We start from the raw sequence: 24,340 nt of genomic DNA, 5'->3' as shown, positions 1-24,340 counted from the left end.
AGGCTATGGTGTTTCCAGTAGTCATGTATGGATGTGAGAGTTGGACTGTGAAGAAAGCTGAGCGCCGAAGAATTGATGCTTTTGAACTGTGGTGTTGGAGAAGACTCTTGAGAGTCCCTTGGACTGCAAGGAGATCCAACCAGTCCATTCTAAAGGAGATCAGCCCTGGGATTTCTTTGGAAGGAATGATACTAAAGCTGAAACTCCAGTATTTTGGTCACCTCATGTGAAGCATTGACTCATTGGAAAAGCCTCTGATGCTGGGAGGGATTGGGGGCAGGAGGAGAAGGCCACGACAGAGGATGAGATGGCTGGATGGCATCACGGACTCAATGGACATGAGTCTGAGTGATCTCTGGGAGTTGGTGATGGACAGGGAGGCCTGGCGTGCTGAGATTCATGGAGTCGCAAAGAGTTGGACACGACTGAACGACTGAACTGAACTGAGTGTACCCCATTCCATTGTGTAAAACATCTTCTTTATCCATTCATCTGTTGATGGACACTAAGTTTGCTTCTCTATCTTGGCAATTTTCAATTAATGCTACCATGAACATGGGACTACATGTATCTTTTCAAATTAGTGGTTTGATTTTTTTCATATATATTACCTGGAGTGGAATAGCTGGGTCATAGGGAAAAATTGTATTTTTAGTTTTTTTGAGAAACCTCCATATCATTTTCCAGAATGGCTGTACCAGTTTGTTTGTTTATGCATTTGGCTGCAGCAGGTCTGAGTTGTGGCAAGCTGGATCTAGCTCCCTGACTAGGGATTGAATGCAGGTCTCCTATATTGAGATTTAGAGAGATTTAGCCACTGGGCCACCAATAGAGTCCTGACTATACCAGTTTAAATTCCAAACAACAGTATATGAGAGTTCTTTTTCCTCTACATCCTGATTACGTTCCTCTAAATTTGATTACAGAAATGATGACAGGTGTGAGGTGGTATGTAATTGTGGTTTTGATTGGTATTTCCTTGATGATTGGCAGTGTTGGCCATCTTTTCATGTGCCTATTGACCATCTGCCTTTCCTCTTTGGAAAAATGTCTATTCAGGTATTCTGCTCATTTTGTAATCAGGTTTTTTTTATATTGAGTTGTATGAGATGATAAATATATCTTAGCTATTAACTTCTTAATAGTCATATCATTTGCAAATATTTTCTTCCATTCAGCAGGTTGACTTTTCATTTTGTCAATGGTTTCCTTTGCAATGCCAAAGAAATAAAGTTTAATTATGTCCAATTTGTTTTTTTTTTTTTTTGCTTTTACTTCCTGGCTTTAGAAGACAGATCCAGAAAACAATATTGCTATGATTTATGTCAAACACTCTTCTGCCTATGTTTTCCTCTAGGAGTTTTCAGTTTTACATTTAGGTCTGTAGTCCATTTTGCATTTATTTTTGTGTACGGTGTGAGGAAATGTTCTAATCTCATTGTACATGTAGCTGTCCAGTTTTCCCAGCACTCTTCAAGACTGTCTTTTCTCCATTGTATATTTTTGCCTCCTCTGTCATAGATTAAGTGACTATAGGTAACTGAGTTTGTTCCTGGGTGCTGTGTTCTGTTCCATTAATCTATGTGTCTGTTTTTGGGCCAGCACTATGCTATTTTGATTATTGTGGCTTTGTGATATAGTCTGAAGTCAGGGAGCATGACTCTGTTCAGGTCTGTTCTTCTTTCCCAAGAATGCCTTGGCTATTCAGGCTCTTTTGTGTTTCCATTCTTATTTTAAAATTATTTGTTTTAGTTCTGTGAAAAATGTCTTTAGTATTTTGGCAGAGATGATATTGAATATGTAGCTTGCCTTGGGTAGTATGGTCATTTTGATTTTTTCAGCCCAAGAACACAGTATGTTTTAACATGTTCTCAATTTTAATTTCTAAAATGGTAAATTTTGATAGATATAACCCACTCACCAAAAAAAGCTCTTTGAGATCCTCAATAACCTTTGAGTTCCTAAAACCAAAATGTTTAAAAACTGTTGCTGTGGGAAATGATTCTCAGTTGGGAGATGGCAGTATTGCCCCCTCAGTACTTTAGACATCTGTAGGGGAATTAAGTTGCCACAGTGATTGGGGAGCACTATTTGTATTGGGTGTTGGGGATACTAATTGTCTTTTAAAAAATTAGGCAGTAATAAATAGTGACACTATTAGACAACTAGACATAAATAGCGAAAATTGTCCCAGGTCCTACATGACTAAATATAGACACTAATATAGCTTTAAACTCTGCTTCATGATCATCTGACTCTAGATTGCACCCTTAAATACGTATTCTTTACTCAAGTCTTGTTGATGGCTGCTACGTAACACCAAAGACCTTAGAATTACCTCCAAGGTACTTCATGGCCTGGTTCCCTGTTACATCTCTGGCCTGTTATTCTTCCCGTTGCTCACTTTGCCCCCCTATCAGAGTCCCAGAGGACACCAGACTTTCTCTGTGGCTCCCCCCACTGCCTGAGCACTTTTCTCCTGATATCCCCTTAGCTGCTTCTTCACTTCCTTCAGTCCTTTGCTTAGGCTCCCCTTATCAGTGAGGTCTGCTCCAGACACCATAATTAATATATAAACTGTGACCTTCCCCACACTCTTCAAACCCCTTATCTTGCTCTACTTTTCCATCTTCTGTTAACATACATCACTCTAGCATACCATATAATCTACTTATTAATTATGTCCAATATCCATCCTCTTTCTTCTCCGTCCCCACTGCAAGCAAGCTCCAGGAGAGCAGAGACCTTATTTTGTTTTTCATCTGTCTGTGAATCGGTCAGTCACGTCCAACACTTTGTGACCCCATGGATTCTAGCCCGCCAGGCTTCTCTGTCCATGTGATTCTCCAGGCAAGAATACTGGAGTGGGCAGCCAGTTCCTTCATGACCTGGCAAAGAGTAGATACTCAATAAATATTTGTTGAATAAATCTTTTAACAATAAAAATTTGTTAAATAAATAAATGTATGACTTAATTGTATACAACTTTCTGTTTAGTCCTCTGAATATAGCATTAAAGCATCATATTAAATGTTGAGATAACTTACAGGTTATTCTTATATATTTCAGAATAGTGAGAGGAGGGCATTACAAAATCTTCACTGTGAGGAAAGACCTACTGGACCAAGAACCACAAAGTTAGAGGGCCCATTTTTTCTGCCACTATGACACCTGTTTCATGCCTTAACTAAAAAAAGAGAAGCCCTATTATTATGTCCAGAGCCAGACCCAGTGGGACCCTAGTGAAGAGTGTCAGCTAATGTAATTATACCAACCAGATGTTTAAAGTATATTGAGGGCAGTCAATGAAAAAAGCTAAGGCCAAAGCCTCACCTCCAGTGATAAGGAGAGGATTGGAAGATGTCTCCAATGTAGGCTGCTCTTTATTTTGGTGGACCCTGTGGGATTCCTCAACTATAACCTTGTTATATGCTAGGATTTAATTCCAGTTTATAGAAAGATGGCAACCTTGATTATGATTTTTTAAGATTAATTATAACCATTTCGAGTTGTGGCAACTGAGGAAGTTAAACCAATGAGCTTGATTTGGGCCAAGTAGCCCCAAATAAAAGGCCCTTGTGGGTATGAATTGCTTTCAGTGCTACTGAAAGCCTCTGTGTTTTCAGAGACATGCCAACAAAGAGGGGGTCACAGGGCCTCCACATGCACACGTTTTTATAACACATTACACCCAGCAAACGGTGCTCCTTGTCAGCAGCCAAAGGACCTTGGACAAAGCCCACCACTGATGGATTGGGACTGACTTTCTATTCTGGGAGCAGGAATATCATTCAGTGTCTCTTGAGTGGCTTCAATGCTCAAACCAGTTCTCTGCGTGAGCTGGAGTCATCTGCTTGCCCACAAAACAAGGGTGGTGCTGACTTTCCCACAGTTCTTTGTAAATATGTCAGTTTGGTGACGTCAGAGAGCCAGGGCTAGGAGTAAGAGAGAATGAGCAATGGCACCCCACTCCAGTACTCTTGCCTGGAAAATCCCATGGACAGAGGAGCCTGGTGGGCTGCAGTCCATGGGGTCGCTAGGAGTGGACATGACTAAGCGACTTCACTTTCACTTTTCACTTTCATGCATTGGAGAAGGAAATGGCAACCCACTCCGTGTTCTTGCCTGGAGAATCCCAGGGACGGGGGAGCCTGGTGGGCTGCTGTCTATGGGGTCGCATAGAGTCAGACATGACTGAAGTGACTTAGCAGCAGCAGCAGCAGCCAGTCAGTGCATCCTGTTTAATCCTGACTGCCGGTTTGAAGATTGCCAGAAGAGATGCCCATTGGAGACTTTTCTGACGTTTATTTTTATGGTTATAGGAATGTCTTTCCACCATAAGAAGAGCTGAAGTAATACAGTAGATGCTTCAAAATCTGTTACAGGTTTATTTTTATAAGTCAAGGTGAAATAGTCTCCTCCTAATTTTAATTCTCTTGGGAGATTTTCTTCCCTATAAAATTTCAAAAAAAAAAAAAAAGATAGCCCTTAGTATTAAACCAGATTATGGAGAAATGCATCAGTCCTAACATAATATTTGTAAGTATCTATCTCATGGGCTTCCCAGGTGGCCCAGTGGTAAAGAAGCCACCTGCCAATGCAGGAGACCCAAGAGATATGGGTTTGATCCCTGAGTGGGGAAGAACCCCTGAAATAGGAAATGGCAACCCACTCCCATATTATAATTGTTATATAATATAGATCTAGGTTTTGTGTTACAGAGACCCTATTAAAGGGATATACAAATAGATTTAAACTAAATATTCCTTAGCACAAATCTGAAAGTCCTTCACTTATAAAATTGCTGGTGACAGAGGTGTAATTACCATAGATCACCAGAGTCATCTCCATCGGGAAAAAGTCTTCATTTTCTTTGCCCCTTCCTGTTCTAAACTTAGAGAATGATACACTTCCTCTGCACTCTTTACTCACTTTTATTACAGCACTCACAACCCTGCATTATTATTGTCTATTTATGTGTCTGTTGTGCCTACTAAATTGTGTGTGTTTTGAGAGCTGGACTGTGTCTTTTAAAAAAAATGGGCTAAGGGGTACTTTATCCCATTTGTTTTATTTTATTTATTTATTTTTTCCAACTACAATTTTATTTTATTTTTAAACTTTACAAAATTGTATTAGTTTTGCCAAATATAGAGCTCTCTTAGGTTTTTGGACTATGCCTTAATCATACTTAGAATTCTGGGGAAAGACAAGCAGACACTCAATAAGTAATGAATAGCTTCAAAATATATTCCTGCAACTCTCTAGAAATCGTCGACATGGGAAATGGCCATGCTGTCAAAGAAGGTGAAGATTCTCTTGTAGCTGTCCTGGTGGGTAACACAGTCAACCCCGCTGCCCCATCCTCATCCAGCACTGCTGCGATTTCTGTCTTGCATCCAACCCAAAATCTCCGGTTTCCTGCACTGGAAAGGAGAGGGATGGGCACTTTTTATCTAAAATAGTGAAAGTTAAGGGAGAGCCGGTTGGTACCCACAGGTCTGCTTTAGTCTTCCGACAAGAATGAGTAAGAGGGGAACAAGAGATTATATAATCTTTGTTCCCAGACACGCATGCTCTTCAAATAGCCCCAAACGGCTGGAAACAAAGTACACTGCAACCTTGGATGCTGCCTTCATTCCTTGCTCTCCTAGCCTGACGGTATTGAATAAAACGATAACAGGAGCAAGTTCTGCCTCCCTCTCTGCTGCTGCTGCTAAGTCGCTTCAGTCGTGTCCGACTCTGTGCGACCCCAGAGACGGCAGCCCACCAGGCTTCCCCGTCCCTGGGATTCTCCAGGCAAGAACAGTGGAGTGGGTGTCTCACTCTCTAGAGCTTTGCAAAGTACAGCGCACTCTGCAGACATCAACGCTGCCTCCTGTAGTCAGTGCCTGTCCTCCAGTACCCTCAGCAAGCAAAGCAGCAGGCCACAGGGCCTAACCAGAATGATAAAAGCATGAAAAGAAGGAATAATTAAGCAGATAATGAATGGTTAGGCCCATCACTGGTATTTCTGTGATTGTTTTTGTTTGTTTAAGTGGCGTCTAATCAAGACGGCAAAATTTAGGAACTGAAAAGCCAGTCATTTAAAGCATCATTTAGCAAACCAGATAAGCACATCAACTATGTGTAGCCACTTCTTTAAAACAAAACTGTCGTGCGGGCTTTCTAGTAGTAAGCTCATGGTATTTAATATCGTATGTTTACTCTTATTTTGGTTGCGATTGCTGTTAATTTTTAATTGCCCTTGAATCATGCAATGGCAGAAGGATACTTTCTAAATTAGTCAAAAATAGCATAGTGTGTAAAGACCTAATGTTGGCATCCACACTGATAACTGTAAAAACATAACTTTTTAGAAAGAAAAGATGAATGGACGCTAAAGATAAAATGGCCTGGCCTAAATGTTCCTCTTCTGAAGTCTGGAAATAGCTAGTCAGAGTACTTTGTTGAATACTTCTTGTCCTTGTCAAAAGAGACTGACTTGGCTAAGCTCAATAGATTGTTTTCCGTTTCCAAATAATAATATCAGGCATAACAGATTGTTCAGTATTGATATCTGCAAATTCTGTTGGTTCTACCATCAACATATATCCAGAATCTGATCGCTTTATACCACATAGTTTATTGTAATATCCTCCTAACTAACTCTTCTCCCTATCTCCTTCATTGCCCTCCCTCTACCTTATTTTACAAATGGCAGCCATCAGATCCTGTTGCGTCTCAACCCAGATCCCTCCAAAACCTTTCCCTAGCACTTAGAATGAAAGCAAACTCCTCCAGCAAACTCCTCCAGAGACTGGCCACCCTCCCCGTACCTCTCTGACTATGTCATCTACTACTCCTTCCTACTCCCCATCCATTCCTCCAGTCACACTAGCTTTCTGGAGATTCCTGGAAACACCAGACACAGTCATTTTCTCTGGCCAAGGGTCACTCTCTTGCCTCTTTCATTTCTTTGCCCACTTGTTGCTTTCTCACTGAGACCCCCTCTGGCTGTCCTTTTTAAAAGTGTGCATATATAGCAGCACTCCTTACCTCCTCATTGATCTTCTCAAATTAATTTTTCTCTATAGTACTTAGCCCTTTCTAAAATACTCTCACTTTCTTAAAATACTCTAACATGTTCTTATCCATTGTCTTTCTTCTTCAATGCAAACTCTGCAAGTTCAGCGGTTTTTAAAGTTGTTTTATGCATGTCTGTGTCCTCAGCACATAGAAGATGCCTGGTATATGGTAAGCGATAAGCATTTGTTGAATAAATGAATCTGCAGATAAGACATCACCCAGCCTTTCCATGGGTGTGACTCACTAAATACTGAGATATGGCATGGCACAGCTGAGGCTTCCCTGGTGGCTCAGATGGTAAAGAATCTGCCTGTAATTCACGAGACCTAGATTCGATCCCTATGTCAGGAAGCTCCCCTGGAGAAGGAAATGGCAACCCACTCCAGTATTCTTGCCTGGAGAATCCCATACACAGAAGAGCCTGGCAGGCTACAGTCCATGGAGTCACAAAGAGTCAGATATGACTGAGCAACTAAGGGGATAGATCAAGGGCTCTAAATGTCAGATAGACTTGAGTTTGAATAATGGTTTTACTACAACCTGTGTGACCTGGTGAGTTATATAATCACCCAGCCTCAGCTTCCTCTCTGTAAAATAGAAAGAGTAAAAGCATCTTTCTCATAGAGGAATCATAAAATTTTTTGAGCAAATGAATGAAAACATTATGTTGGGCTTGTATAATAACTCAGAAAATGTCTGCAATGATTGCAGTAAGTATTGTAATTCCCCTTATTGGTATTATTATTGCCCTTATTATTGCTATATTTTATTGAGGCCCTTGCTAGTATACCAGACATTTTACTACTTATATTCTAGCTATTATCTGCAAGGGACCATTACTGTCACTGTTGAAGGGGTATGGGAACTTGCCCAGAGTCCCAGAGTGAGTATTCAGTCCCAGCTTGCTCTGCCTCCAAAGTTTAGGCTCTTCCTCCCAGACCACTGGCCTTTCACAGTGGACTTTAATGCCATGCCCCAAGCTCTGGAAGTACTTATAATATTTGAGGACACAAAAGGTGTGATATAGCTCAAGTAAAGAACTTTAAGGACCTTGAGATTGGAGATGAAAAACTATATGGCCTACCATATGATGGGCTTCCCAGGTGGCACAGTGGTAAAGAACCCGCCTGCAATGCCGGTTAGAGGTAAGAGTCACAGGTTTGATCCCTGGGTTGGGAAGATTCCCTGGAGGAAGGCATGGTAACCCACTCCAATATTCTTGCCTGGAGAATCTCATGGACGGAGGAGCCTGGTGGGCTACAGTCCATAGAGCTGCAAAGAGCTGGACACGACTGACGCAACTGAGCACACACGTACATACCATATAACGTGGATTTTAATAGATACTGAAAAGGCATCAAAAGTGGGTTAAATTTGGGAGGAAGTTTTTGGAAAAATGAAAATAGCCTTTACATGGATCAGTTCCTGTCACTGATCACAGTCTTTAATATGACCGTAAGTGTAAGAATAATAGATTTCAGATTGGGAAAAATCAGTATAAATCAAAACATGTTTGGTCTTTCTTAGGCAAAAGGCTTTCTTTTTTAATGTAATCACCATTCTATTCTGCATATTGTCTAACGTGATCTCTTAAAAATTACATTGCTTGCCCATTTCAAGTTATAAGATAGGTGCTGATAGGAGAATGTCTTTGCCATTGATGGTATGCCACTGGAAGTTTGAATAGCAAAATGACTGAGAAGTGGCTTTAGAAACCTCTTGCAGTGTTTTTGGTGTTGTCTCTAGTTCTTTAACAACTTTATTCTAATAGGAAAGAGTAACTGAGGGGTTAAGTAATGTGGTGATAGATGGCTATTACTGGTTTTCCCTAAAATGGTTTGGAGAAATAATCAACTAAATAGCAACAAAATATGGATTGCAACTACCTCATAGACATAGGGTTTGATAAATACATTAGTTTCTTAGCAGAATATGAATAATATTAAACATTAAGCACAGATTTTGTTTATTTCTAATCCTTTGGCCAACCACTGACCTAGGTCTTCTATTGTCAGCAAATAAGGATATAGTAACAAAGAAGGTGATGATTTGGGAGACTTTCCATGGGGTTGGTTGAAAGTATTATATTCAGTCTTGTTGTTGCTCAGTTGCCCAGTAGAGTCCAGCTCTTTGCTTAAACAACTGAATATAATTTCCCGTGGGAAAAAGTCAACATTTTCATCCTCTGTTCGTAGAAGTTTTCCAGCATAGATTTCAGTCTCTAGAGTTTGTTCTTGTGTCTTGTTATTGGAGAAGTTGTTCAGTTTTGACTGAATCTATCACACATTGTTCATCATTTGAGGGCAAGTAAAACCAAGTTAATTGAAATAGAATAGTATTAACAATTGGAGTATAGCAAGTGAAAATAAGGGAACAAAAATACCAAGAAGTGCTATTTTTTTGTACTTATTTTTACTGGTTAAGATTAATATGGATGTACATGTGCATAAGAAAAATTACAAGGAAGTCCAAGGAAATGTGAGACTTATACTTGTCTTTTAAGTGTTTTTGAAGTTTATCATTTCATCTAAAGTGAAAGTGAAGTAGTTCTTGTTTTGTCATAGATTCTGTCATAAATATGGCTTTAATATTCTCTCTGCTTGTTATATATAGATATATTTTATCTCTCCAAACCTTTTATAAACTAGTTGAGGTTGTAGCTTATGTGCTGTGTTCTTTTGCTCCAGCTCAGCTAGGTGGAAAGACAATGTTTAATATGAGTCTTAAGAGCAACTAAGATTTTGAAAACTAATCTACTTTTCATGCTTTTATCTAAATTCTCTGGGACAAAATAAAGTTGATGTGGCAAATAAAACCTACTATAAGATGAATTAATGAACAAAATACTTTTGAATACTATCTTTCATGGCACGTATGAGTTACGAATGAGGTTGGTAGCAGGTAGGGGAAGAGGAGTGAAGAATGTGGGGGAAAAAAACACAGATCCTAAGTCAAGGGTGAAATTTTCACCAGACCTGAAAGACTTTCAGTTCTTTATTCTTTATTGAAAATTAATCCCAAGGCCCAAAATTGAAAAGACTACCATAATGTTAAATTATGCAGTTATCCTGGGCTGGATGAGGCCACCAAACTAACACACATATATTAAATCTCTTTTATAATGTAAAATTAATAAAGAGGTAGATTAAAAGGTAAGTCAAAGTTAAATTAAAGGTAAGTCAAAGTTTGTACAGCTCATTTTAAATATTACAATATGGAAAGTAAATACACTGCTGTGTGGGAATACATAGCTTATCTGTCCTTGCTAGCTAATGAATTCTTTCCTATTAAATTTTAATAGGAAAATCTTCAATGATATTTAAGCTTTCACAGAAGTGTAAACTACTGTGACTACAATTCACAATGCATTTAAAACAATTATTCTTTATCATTAAAGTTAATAATATGCACATTAACCTCTTATGTAGTCTAAATCAATATTGTCGTTTAAAAGAGATGACCTCTGGACAGCTTTGTCTAAATATTGATTTCATTGTCATTTGTATAAGGTATCAAACAAATTACATGCTGCACTAATATCATTAATACTGCCCCCACAGAGCCTCTGACTTTACAGGTTCTTATAATATAGGACATGACATTACAAAAATATTGAGGACATCACAAGGTATAATTACTGAATAGATGAGGTTTGACTATGGTTGCGCAGAGTGGCTGTAAACATGTGATAACTTCCAAATCCTTTACTCTCCGTGGACAGGAAAAATACATCTCTTTAGCATGCAGATTGGTTTGTTGAGGTTAAGTTTCAAATGGCAGAATTTTTTTCTGCCTCAGAGGGTCTAATTTACCTTTTTGTGATGCCATAGATATTTCAAAAGAGAATCTAAAGTCGGATTAAAATATTGTAGTTCTGCAATATAGCAGTTTTCCCAAAATAAACTTGTTTAGGAATTTCTATTACAAGTTCCTAGTGACTCAGATGAGTTGGAAAATACATGCAACTTTATGCATGTAACGTGAAGGGGCTGAACCTTTCAAATGATCATTAAATTAAATAAAAGCTGATTTAGGGATGGGCACATATCACATTTGCCCTCATAATTGGCAGTTACAGTATTATTTTTGTAAAAACAAAATATGCAAATTAAAATAGCCATATAAATTAGCGCTTTAAAACTTTTTTCAAGTTCTAAATTGCTCTGAATCACAACTGTTAACCTCACCCTGTTACATCTAACTCTATATTAATGTTTGTTCGTTTTTTCAATTTTTAAAATTGTACTTTACTTTCTGTTTTCTGTAAAACTTTTTAGAAAAGAGATGTGGTCGTGGTCATGATACTGATAGCTGTGGGTGCTATTTACACTAAAACTGTTCCCCCCCCATATTTCTTGTAGGTAAAAGTGACCCATTTTGTGTGGTTGAGCTGAACAACGATAGGCTGCTAACACATACTGTCTACAAAAATCTGAACCCTGAGTGGAACAAAGTCTTCACATTGTAAGTAGCCGTTACCTTGAGCTCGCTTCAAGAATGATGCTAAACGATATTTATTTTCGAGATTTTTGTGTGTTTTTTCTTAACTGATTAACAGCTCGGTGCGTCTGGCCTGCCTTTGCCAGCAACAGTGAATTGCATAATTGCATTGCCTTCCTGAGAGTAAAACTGGGGAAAGGGTATACCATTTTTGTGTGTGTTTATACAGATATTTTTTTTAAGCTGTGCATTTTTTTGACTAAGGATTTTGCTCCCATTAACTGAATTGCCATACTGCTTCTTCCTTTTATACTTTCTATTGAAATTCTCCCCAGTTGCATTGACACCAAGGAGGACAAAGCTCTATTTGTTCCGTTGCTCAAATCAGCAAACAATCCAGTCTCAGATTCAGCAGATGTTTTAGTTTTGGTTTGTTGCATTTTAGCCACAATAAGAATATTAAGTACTGTCCTACTTACCCCCCCCCCCAAAAAAAACCCTTTGAGTTAATTTTCTTTTTGTTTTAAAAAGTTTGTAAATCTTTCCAGTCATTCACTGTAAAAGCTGCCAATGCTACTCTGTAGTATCTCCTAAATTTGTGGGGTTTTTTTTAAGCTGGGCTTTAGAAATGAACTCTGAACAAAGGAAAACTCTCCAAATAGAAGTACTTCTTAAAAGTTTTCTAACATAGTTTTTTTTTTTTGTATATGAGAAACTGCTAAATTCCTCATTAATTTCTTATAATGTCCTTGCTTAAGATCCAGTAACTAATCAGATTTAATTATCTGACCAATTTATCTTTAAAGAATTTCACATTTTTATAAGACATGAAAGCCTGGTCAGGAGACTTGCACTCCTAAGAAGGTTGTGGAGAGTGTTTTTCTCTGGAATGCATAATTGAATGAATAGGTTTGATTATTATCAAAGCCATTAATTGATTGTGTTCTGATAAAGCCTCTTCTCACATGTGGCTGCAGTCTTTCAGTAATGAATATATTCATTTTTTGTTTTCTCTTAATTCATGTTTTCTTGGTAAACAGTTTGATCAAAGAATAAATGCTGTCAACAATTGGGGCTTATTTTTCTAGAAACAAAAATATGAAGAGCTTGCACAGTTGTTTATTAGCATGTGTTGTCTTTGGAACATAATGGAGCACTACTTAATTTCTAAATCCTAGGGTGGTACAATAGCTATCAATGTTACATTTTCTCCATTCTGTATTCTGTGTAGTTAATTTTTACTATAAACTTAACAGAAATAAGTTAGCATTTTGATGAGAGCTGTGGATAAAAATTATTTTAAAAAAAGACAAATGATACAAAATATACTGTGACTCTTGCTGAAATCAAACCTGGTGATGTTTTATGTGGGAGTTATAAGAAGATAGGAATTATTGTAATAATGAGAAGAAGGAAAAGCCTAAAAAAATCAGTGCCGCTTATTGATGGGTTTTTTTTTTTTAAAACAGTGATTTATTCTGTGGCCATCCAGATGGAAGTTATATTTTATTGAAAAATTATAACTTAAAATTGTATTCAAAGTTCCAGATAATAGAACCATCACTGCTGTCTACTAAGATGCATTGTGGGAAATTCTGTCAGATACCAAGCTGCCCTATGTACATGTCTATGCAAATAGCATACATAAAACACATATACACCAAATCAGCTGGAGCTATCTAAATTTTCAAAAGCATTTGTGTTCTTGTTCCCCACTGATGAAGTCTCCCCCCCCCCTTACATATATTTATTTTGCAGCAACATTAAAGATATCCATTCAGTTTTGGAAGTGACAGTTTATGATGAAGATCGGGATCGAAGTGCTGACTTTCTGGGCAAAGTTGCTATACCCTTGCTGTCCGTAAGTTTTATTCACCTGACACACAGCTCTGTGTTGCTTTTGCTCAAGGAAAAAAAAAAAAAACCCTCAGCTCTATATCTGTCATTTCTCAACCAAGGTCTGTAATAAGAACACTAAAAATTTTAACATACTCAATTCACGGCCATGTTGAATCCCATGATAGTTAATTTTTCCTGACAGACTTGATCCTGGTAATGAACAGGTACTTGTCAGAATTGCCACAGTTGTTTTGGGTTCTCTGTCAGTTTCAGCAGCTGGGGGTCAAAGGTCACTGAGGGAGTGTATTCAGTGGAGACCGCGAGACAGACGGCTGTCATGTCCTTTTCCCGCAGATTCAAAATGGTGAACAGAAAGCCTACGTCTTGAAAAACAAGCAGCTGACAGGGCCAACAAAGGGGGTCATCTATCTTGAAATAGATGTGATTTTTAATGCTGTAAGTCTTAACTTTGGCTTTTTTGTACTGCTAAAGAGTTCAGTTTCATGAAAGCTTTTGTTCCTGATTTGTAGAGAATTTCTGTCATCCCTCATTTTCTCTAAACCTTGATGTATCCTGGAGAATACGCTTCTGCCACTGCCTGGCACACCCACACTTTCTGTTATCGTTGGCGGCTGCCGCTGCGGCTGTGCTGTGGCCACTGCCTGCCGGCATCAGAAGTGGAAGCGCGTGCATGTGCCACTGTATACATTTATATTTTCTGGGAACCGCAGCCAGGACTTTGAAACTTTAGCAATGATTGCAAATTGAACTGCGTGAAAAACTTGTAAACATTTGTAATATATTCATCCATAACAGACACATATGTTGATGTATAGGTGAAAGCCAGCTTACGAACATTAATACCCAAAGAACAGAAGTACATTGAAGAGGAAAACAGACTCTCTAAACAGGTAAACAGCGAGGAAAGATGAATCCCTCTGGGAAGACCTGATTTTATCTGTAAAACATCTATGGAAATTCAAATAAACTTTGGAGGTGCGGGGCGGGTGGGGAAAGACTATGGAATGTTTGATCATCTACTGATGTGAAATGGCTCTTTCTTTTCTTCTTTCTTTTTCTCTCTTCCCTTCTTTTCCTTGAAAGATCAAACAAGGACAATACCAAACTAATAAGTTGGATGGGGGTGGTCAGAAAGGAAAGGGGATACTGTAGGCTCTGCATAGAATGGATATGTATTCATGCGTTAGCAAAAGAATGATCATTTTGAACATAAAATACAATTTGATTGCCATGGAGTGTGTAAATGAGAACACCAAAAGCTGAGGTTCAAATATACATCCAGACCACCCACAGGTATGATGCAGGTGTGTGTAAAGCAAGCCCAGCATTTGGCTTTTCCCTCTAATCCACAAGAGAGGGGGCTCTATCTTTTAAGGGAGACCTTTCTGTTAATTAGATTTTGACTATGATCTTTTAGAAGTGAACTTTTATTGGCATTTTTAGCTCAGGACGTAGAAAATCAGGAACCCTGATTTTCCTATCAGAAAGGAATTTTAGACTTGATATCTTGTAATTAGACTTGTAGCTTTAAAGTTGATTTGATATCAAGTTAAGAAAAGAACACTAGGTTTCCCCTTTTAAAAGTTGTTTACTTCCAATTAACACAGCTAAAATAAAATGTATTTGAGACTCTACAGTTTACAGAACCCATCTGTGTGTTAGAATCTTTAATAACTTTCTGTGCTATTAGAAGACCGAAACTGCTTTGTTTTCGTTCCAATCACTTCACCCAAAACAGTGGAACCTTCAGTTGTTTAAAGACGGTGCAGGAGGCACAAGTGTAATATCTGTCTGAATGGAAACACAGATTACATTTTTCCACAGTTATATTTAAAAATAGTAAAACTCTTAAAGGTGAGTAGGGGCCAAGAAGGAAACAAAGAGGGACACTTTTTCCTTTGCCAGAAAGAAATTTTAACTTGTTTAAACTGCTGTGCATGTACACGCTTCTATATGTACATACAAATGCAGATGTTTTCCATATAAGCCCAGTTAACTTTGCATAGCTACTTCTTTAAAATACCAGATTAGCCTTGAAATATACTTGTAAGTAGCAAAATATTAACCTGCAGACATAATTACTCTAATTATTAACATAACTGTATGTAATTTTTTGAATCTGTATCTCGTATATGGGCTGCTTGCCTTACAGCTCTAGCCATACCTTAGTTTTAAATTTTTTAATTATATAAATTCCCATATACCTCTTAATCTTGTTCCATATCTACCGTTTATTTTTTGTCTCTTTTTTTTTCATTGTGGTGTAATTGATGCACAATATTCTATGTTACAGGTGTACAGTATAGTGATTCACAATTTTTAAAGATTGGTTCCATTTGTCATTGCTATAAAATATGGGCTATATTTCTTGTGTTGTACAATATATTCTTGTAGCATATTTTATATGTAATAGCTTGTCATATACCTTTTCTAAGAAAATATTTTGTAAAGTACTTGGTTACCATACATTTTTCCCTAAATCCAAAATTAGGAAAAAGTAATGAGAAATGTGGGTAAAATTTATTTTGGGAGGAAGAGAGAGGAAGAGGGAAAAGAGAGAAGGGGAATGAGACTATGATAGGAAGAAAGGGAGATCCTACTGAAATGGTGATAAAATATTCTTTTTTCTATAATAAAGCAATACTTGACAGGTTTTTTTCTAAGCTCCTCAATAAAAACATCCCAAGTTAGCAATTTCACTTTGAAACATCTTGAAATGAAAGCATTTAAAGAATTTTAAAAGCACAGGATTTCAGAATTTTTAAATATATTTAAAGTTCTCAGCATTTTAAGTGTCAAAAAAAAAATGTTTTTGATCCGTTGGAATTTTTTTTTTCTTTTGAACAGAGGTAACTCAGCTTGCATGATAGTACTCTTTATGCAAATATATTTAACTTAGAAATTGCTCTTGTAATTTAGTTCTTTCCACCTTCTCCAGATATACCTCTCTCCCTCTAAGTTGTGAGCCAAATTGCTTGGTATATTCTTACAACTTTATTAACTTTCTGAATTCATATTAAGTCACACTAAACTTGAAGAATTTTGTAGCATATCTGATGGATTTTAGTCTTGCAAATTCTAATAATGGCTTTCATCTTCCTTTACAGCTGCTGCTAAGGAACTTTATCAGAACGAAACGTTGTGTTATGGTGCTCGTAAATGCTGCGTACTATGTTAATAGTTGCTTTGACTGGGATTCACCCCCAAGGAGCCTCGCTGCTTTTGTGGTATGATCATACTGTATTCCTTACATTGTTATTCATTAAATTCAGTAATCATAGCTGCATGTTTCTGTGGCTCTAGTTACAGTTATGTCGATGTGGCCATTTTTAACTTCTATTTTGAGATTTGACTGGGCAGATTTGCCGTGGGCAGGAACCTGATGGATGTTCAAGGTCTGAGTCCAAGAATACATCCCCACTCCCCGCCTCAGATTTCCGGAATACAAGACATCTCAGCCAATGTGCAATTTTCTCTGTGACAGTTAAAAAGTAAAATTTTACATGTTGCATAATCCCAAAGCCCAATAGCCCGGCCAAGAAAAGTCCTTAGTGTTAAAAAAAAAAAAAAATTAAGAATCTTGACCATCCTCATTTTAATTGTATAGGATAAATATGAAAATCTTTGGCAGTAGAATGCTAGTTGTAATACTTTAAAATGTGAATCATGGTTGGAAGTGGATGAAGCCTTTATTATTTCTGAGATTTCCAGTTTTTAAAAAGGTACAAGTGAGAAATTTGATAGTTCCAGAGTCCTCTGACAACATTCATCTGGTGGTCTTTTACTTTGGTTATTTAAAAATTGCTGATGAGACCAACTTGCAAAGCTAGAAATTCAGAGAGAATTCTTTCCTCTGAGCTTCAGCTGAGATTTTTCTGCTCTCACATTATTTTTGCGTATTCAGGATTTCAGTCTGAAGTTTAAGTGGAGTCGTTCTTTTGAAATCTTTCATTTTATTGTCATACTTGTTAGAATATGAGTACCCTTATGTGTCCTTATATTTGCAGGTTTCGCGGACTATGACTTTATCTTGGGGGGCTTACAAGAAGAGCTTTAATTATAGTAACAAGTCAACATTTTAGAATTACCATTCAAATGAGTGTAGGCACATCAGTTCAATACTTTGAGCCCTGTCCTCCTCTTGGGCCTTGTACGGGACTTTCATTAATGTCTGAGCACTTGGAACAAAGAGTGTGCACGTCCCTTTGTGTTGTGAGTTACCAGAAAGTTAGGCAGCCTGCTTCCCATAGACATGTTCTTGTCTCCTTGAAGAAAGCGACTGGCATCATCATTAAGTTTTAGAAAAGAAAATCTGCCTCTCTCAATATTCTTTTATTTAGCTCTTTCACATGATAAATACATTGGAGTACTGTTAAGCAAACTTTGTTGTTGTTTTTCAGCATCATAGAGGCACTTTAATCTTAATGAGGGGGGAAAAAATGATGTTGCGTTTATGTGTGTATTTTATGCCATGACGCCCAGATTCTAGGGGGCCGTATAGCAGACACAATAATATTCTGCCGAGAGCATCATCCTGCCATCTTTGTTTCTCTTCTTTGTTTCATAGCTATTTATGACATTTGCAAACAGAGAAACCTGTATATTATATCATTTGTTTAGGAACCTTCATTTTGGATACTTCAGCATTGCGGTGTGTATGTAAGTCTTCACAAACTTCATCTGGCTTCTAGAGATCTCTCCTGTACAGTGAGTCCAAGATGGTGGACTTTGCTCACAATTTCCTACTGATTGAAAAAATATATGTATCAGCCAGTGAAATTCTGAGAAGCTTAGCTACACAGTCCTTGAGTAATTTCACTGTACGGGAGTCAAAATTCACTGGGGAATAAAGGTGGTGATCTCTCTTTTAGCTGGTGGTCAGTTTCTAACAGACTCGACCCTGTGAAACAAGCTGAATGCAAGACGCTTTCAGGAAGGAGGGGCAGGGGAGGCTATAATAAAGGTAGGAAAAGGGACTCCTGACACCCATGGTGAAAAAACAGGCTGAAAACTACAATGTGAATACATGTTAACAGTGATTTTGAGAAGAAGCAATATTATTAATGGTTTCATTGAAAAAAAGAAGCATTGAATTTCAGTCCGTTGAATGTCATTAAAACAGCAGATAACAACCCCAGCTTCATTTATCCGGACCTGAACTAGGAGTCTCAGGAGAATGGGGGCCCTGCTTTTTTCTCCTGGGACTCCAGCATCACCTGCAGAGCATCTAGCCCCTTAGTAGGCTCCCGTTGTAAACACCTGTCTAAATCAGTAGACCAACCAGTGATCCAGTCAGTCTGAAATATTTTTCTTATGTGGAGAAACTTTGTTCAGTGATGCCATATAGATAAGAGTTTGCTCTAATAAAGCTAGTGATTAAATGATGATAGGCTTAGCTTAATACCTTTTAGTAATTTTTCCTAGACCTTATATTGAAATTCTAAATTATTTCATAATCCTCCATCCATCATCTCTTTTAACCTCAGATTAAATTCTAATATAAAAAACCCTTATATAATGATAACAAATATCTATCACAAATTTATGTGCCCAAACACTTTTCCAAGCACTACAGCATGAAAGTGTCTTTTGTGCATTAGTAAATTAAATATTCCCAGCAACCTTATTTGAAGTAGATACTGTTATTTTCCTGTTTGCAGAGGAAGAAGCTGAGGCACGAAAAAGTTAAGTACCTTGCTCAAAGCCACACAGATATTATGTCCTTTCCAAAAGAGCTTTTAAAATATGTACCTTGTAATCTTAACATCATAACAATTCAAGAAAAAAGAAAACGCCGTGGTAGGATTTTTATTCATCTTCTACATATTAAATGATGTACTTAAAAACGAAATGTTTCAAAGATCTTATTGCATAACCAGAGCCTTTTTAGGCCAGTTTATTGAAAAGAACTGCTTTCCATTAGGAGAGGCTATGAGCAGCACCCCATTGATACAAACATATTGTTCCCATCATTCCCTGTTGATGGATCACGGGTCTATTATTATAATGTTGGTTCCACTTTTTCATAAATGCAGCTGCCTCATGGAGCACATGCGTTTGTACCATTATGCTGCTTGGTTTTAGGCCCAGATCAGTAAACTTTATCATGTTTAAGTGCCTTTTTTTCTATCCTGTTTTCTTTTTCTTTTCTAATTTAGCATCCAAAGGTAAATGTAGAGTAGTGAAATTTAAACGGAAAAACAGTCATTTTTGTCCTGATGTCACTTAGAGTGGAGAGCATGAGAAATGCAGGTGAAGAGCTGCCCTGCTCTCTTTTTTGTGCTACCTGTGTGTTCTGTGGAAGGTTCAAAGCTGGCAGACTCTAGGAGACACAGAAATCAGCCTGGAAGGTGATGGATGAAATATAAGCAAGCATGTGCCTGGGAATGTCCTTGTTGTTGTGTGCCATGAATTAGGTTTTTAAATTTTACTATGAATATTGTATGCTTAAGAGCAAACACATACGTATGTGGTGTGGGAGTCAGGGACGCTTGTCTTTGGGAATCATCCATTGTAGACGTGTAAATGTCTCATCAATTGCGTTTAATTTTCATCCGGCTCTTGACCAGACATGTGTGTTCTTGCGGATGTCAGTGGGTGCAACATGGGGGAAAAAAAAAAGGAGTGCACATTCTCTTTTTCAGTACTGTCATTTCTCACTGTAATGAGCACAAAAATAATTGGACAACTGAGCTATCAGTAAAAGGACACACTTCAGTGTGCGTCAAAGAATTATTTTACAGGACAAACTTTAATCTTTAAATGGGATTGTAGATAATTTGTGGTACCATCTGTCCATTTGGAATTGTTTTAGCCTTTTCTGTCGTTATACAGTAAGTGCCGCTGTGTTTAACATTAACATTTGATATTTTACACATTTAATTTCTGTTCTGCTGTGTGGTCCTTAGGGAACGGAGCGCTAGTGCTACATGAGAGAGACAAAGTATTGATCAGTTAACATTTCAGCTACATTTATGTATGTCGCAAAATTAATGAAAATGCCAGACAAAAATGTCAGAGTGCACAAAAAGGTAGAATTTAAATTTGGTAGTTTAATGAAAAGTTTAAGATGTGCATTATCAAAAATGTCCTCCTGCCTTTAAAGCACGATTCCTAACAGAATAACTAAAGGGAGACACATATTTTACTTAGAGGGACAATGAACATGAATTATGAAGGGATGTCAACTCCTCAAAGTACCTTGTGTTCCAGAACGGCATGTTTGAATGCTTAACCATTACTCATAAAATACATGTGTTTCTCTTCCTATCTGAAGAGCTACTGGCTTTACCCCTCCAGGCTGACCAGCCGAAGAGGCAGGCTTCCTACTGAGATTTTCCCCCCTTAGGTTTTCCTTGGTATCCAGGCATTCCTTTTGTGTCAAAGCTGAGAATTCCCTCTAGAGCAATTCATTGAGGCCACTCTGGTTCATTACTCGTTCCTTTCTGGGCCCTTTTCAAATGCCTGGTTTTCCTTTGCTCCCAGATAATTTGAGCTCCACCTTCATTCAATCCCTGTTTTAGTAAAGGATCACACTTGGGACAACAGCGACTCTGAGCAAAGCGGGGCCATTATGCAGCGAAAGAGAAAAACCAGAGATGATGTATGCAAAGAATGACATGAGGCAGTTCTCTGTAGCCAAATGATAAAAAATAAAATAAAATGGAGGAAGCACAAGCAAAGGAGGAACTGAACTTGCAGGGGCGATGTGGCTGGTGTACAAGGATTGGAAGACAATAGGCTCCCCAGGAAACCATATCGAGCACTTCCTGTGTAGAAAGCCTGCTGCTATTAAACAACATATGGATTTTTCTAAAAGTTATTACAAACAATAAGGACATTTGAAGTGGCCTTCATGTTCAGGGACTGAAAAGGGAGCATCGCTTAAGAAGAAATATTAATGTGAAAACAAAGACATGTCTAGATCTCCCGTAGTTCGGATTCAAGTCTTAGCCTTCACTGAGCAATAGAGAGGGATTGTACTGGCCATATGGGAGGTAACTTTGAATTTCAACAGAAATTTCTAGTTTAAATAATTTAAGAGGCATCAATAATACCACACCAGCAAAATTATGCTTCAGGTCTGTAGCAATTTTCAAATGATTTTTATAGACGCTTTTGTTGTTGCTACTATTTTTTTTTTAGTGCCAGCAGAAAAACTGGAAATGTTCCAGACATAATTTTTGTTTTCTCCCCAAAACAGCAAGACAGAAGGACCCCTGAAAACCATAGAAATAAGTACTAAAGTAAAATGATCTGTAACTGATGGTCCTATCCATGTATTCTTGAATTTTCCTGGAATTATGTAAATCTAAACTTCCAAGACCTTTTGCCAACCCTTCTTTATGTATGCTTTCCTCTGATGTAAGTACTTACCAAGTTTATAAACAATACTTCTGATTTAATTTATACAAATTTTAAAGGCACATTAAGCACTTCCCTCATAAATGTGTGAGAAAGAGAAAGCATATAGAATTTCATTGCTTTCAAAGACTGTATACCTCCAAAGTTGCCTAAAATTCCTATTACAACATCAGAGACCATTGACACTTAGAAAATTCTAGTACTACACTTTTCAGTAAGTAGATTGTGTGCCCAATTCATATGAACATGCTGGCACTTTAAGTTGGTGTTCAAAGTATACATTTTTCCAAAATTTATCTAGATTCCATGGAAGGAAATTGTTTTCAAGCATTAGCCAATGAAAAAAAATAGGTTTTTTAAAGTGATGCCTTTCACAAAGCATTGCATATAAATTCTCACAACTCCCCCCACCAAAGACCAGATTTTTGAAGTGAGTTGAATTTTAGAACTGATCACAATTAGCTAAAATCAAATATTAATAGGACAAAGCATTTTAACTAGATTTCTCTAATCCTTGATGATGCCTGGTGGGCTGCCGTCTATGGGGTCACACAGAGTCGGACACGACTGAAGTGACTTGGCAGCAGCAAGTGCTGATTTGAGGAAGTGCTACATTGGTATATGTAACAGCCATAAAAATAAAACAAAAGAATTATACATTTAAATAGACCTACAAAGTGAACTAGAGCAGCATCCTCAAGGATTAGAGAAATCTAGTTAAAATGCTTTGTCCTATTAATATTTGATTTTAGCTAATTGTGATCGGTTCTAAACTTCAACTCACTTCAAAAATCTGGTCTTCTGTGCCAGTGCCCCTTTTTTGTTTATTTTAATAGATGTCAGTAAAAGGGCCTCCTGCTCTTTGGAGGTAGGTTATCACATAAGCTGTAGAATCTGCTGCTGTCCAAAAAGCTAATTCCTCTTAGATTTTATTTTATATTTACAAGAAGAATTTAATTCTTAAAACACATTGCTAACTTCTTCTATCATTTCTACTCTCCTTCCTTTGTTCTCTAAAGCAGGAAGTTGTCAAATGCTATAATCTGGGGACGTTCTGTGGGTGACTTGAAGAAAATGAAATTATTTCACTTTTTTTTCACATACAGGGCAGTTGCACTGTATTATAATCAAACATAAAGCTCAAGTATCACCAGCATAACAATAACACCATATTGAATCTAGGAATTAGCCTCCTCGTGAATCTTAGTGATATGGGCAATGAAAGTTGAGATGACACCAATGGCTGTTTGTGGTCTCTCTGGCTATAGGGCTGCTGACCGATTTCACCTCAGGCAGCCTTCTTGCGTTGCATATCTTGTAGTTGCAGCCTCAAAATCTTTATGTGATCCTTAAAAAGTATGTCGCATGGTCCAGATTTTATGATTAAGTTTACTAAGGATTAAAAAATGACAAAATAATGAAATCAGAGATGTTTCATTGTCTCTCCTCAGATTCCTAAACCAATGTTCTTGTCCTCCGAAGAAATTTTCCACCCTCCAGCTTCAATTTAAATTGTTGGGGACACACATTCTAAGCAACATAGCAAGGCATAGTCCTTTCCAAAATAATATTCTGTCAAATGTTCTGCAAAAGAGAAAGTGTAAATGAATAATTATGAAATTTATTTTAGTAAAATTTTGTAAACTAAGAATAATAGCTCTTCTGAAAGATTGTACATTGCAACAGAAATGCAGTCATTACCATACTTTAGACAGTGACTTAATTCTCCAAATGTTTTCATGCCCTTTTGTATGGGGTAAAGGAGTAGAATGCTTTCTATTGTCTGATTTTTCTATTTTGACCAATTATGAAGATATACCTTAGAATTATGGTGTATTTGAGTTAATTTAACAAGTGAGAAGCTAACCTGAAATGCTGTTAAAAACGATTTTCATCGCCCCTCTCCTTGCCATCATTTTACCATGTTTTAACATCGCAGGTAGAATGAACAGAGACGTAGGAGTCACTCTTGCCATAGTAGGACTGTGAGTTACGACCCTGCACCACATCCTCTATTTTGCTCTGATGACGGGTATCTGACACTCAGCGAGTGGTAACATTAGAGATCAGTAACACTGAAGATGAAAGAGTGACCATGTCTCGTGTTTGCACCAGTCATCAGCCACTGGCTCAAAGGGAAGTAATGAATAGAGATTCAGAGAAGAGCTCACAAGGAAAAATGGAAATCACATCAAAGTGTAAACAGATATTTGGATAAAAATGAAAGGCAGCCCTGATTTTAAGGATGGGAAAAAGGATTTTACAGACAAAACTTGGCTTTTCTTTTGTTTTAAATCAGCATTTCTCAACAGTTTTTTCATAGTCACTCCCCTAAGGAGAAGCTTTTCATTTAATTTAATGAGAGAAAAGAAATACTAAGGAATAAGGCTTTCTCAGGGAGTGTGGAGCTTTGGGGGCCACAAATCACTGTGATATGCAGGATTCTCTGTGCTGTCCCCTAAGAACCAGTTTTTGCCCCCTTGGGTGCCATCTCAACCCCGCTGAGAATGCATGCTCTAGAGGAGGTTTACTGTGACTTTGACTGTGTTTACTCTCAGGCTCTTGGTGGTAAAGTCTAGTTCCGATTTTCTGTAGTTTGCATACCATG

General features: G+C 37.7%; 1 protein-coding gene across 9 annotated transcripts in view; it reads left to right on the top strand.

Annotated features, from left to right (window-relative positions):
- MCTP1 (multiple C2 domains, transmembrane 1) overlaps nucleotides 1–24,340 on the top strand; it is a 563,225-nt gene that overhangs the window by 383,680 nt on the left and 155,205 nt on the right. For 8 of the 9 annotated variants that reach the window (XM_010831935.1, XM_010831936.1, XM_010831932.1 and 5 more), the window contains 5 exons: nucleotides 11,430–11,532; nucleotides 13,267–13,369; nucleotides 13,702–13,803; nucleotides 14,184–14,258; nucleotides 16,476–16,595. In XM_010831935.1, the coding sequence (XP_010830237.1) occupies nucleotides 11,430–11,532; nucleotides 13,267–13,369; nucleotides 13,702–13,803; nucleotides 14,184–14,258; nucleotides 16,476–16,595 (503 nt within the window). The remainder of the gene's footprint in view (nucleotides 1–11,429; nucleotides 11,533–13,266; nucleotides 13,370–13,701; nucleotides 13,804–14,183; nucleotides 14,259–16,475; nucleotides 16,596–24,340) is intronic. The other variant, XM_010831934.1, reaches the window with a different exon arrangement.

This window comes from Bison bison, unplaced genomic scaffold (genome assembly GCF_000754665.1).
Source record: "Bison bison bison isolate TAMUID 2011002044 unplaced genomic scaffold, Bison_UMD1.0 scf7180017864533, whole genome shotgun sequence".
NCBI lineage: Eukaryota > Metazoa > Chordata > Mammalia > Artiodactyla > Bovidae > Bison > Bison bison.
This window is presented reverse-complemented; position numbering and strand designations above follow the sequence as displayed.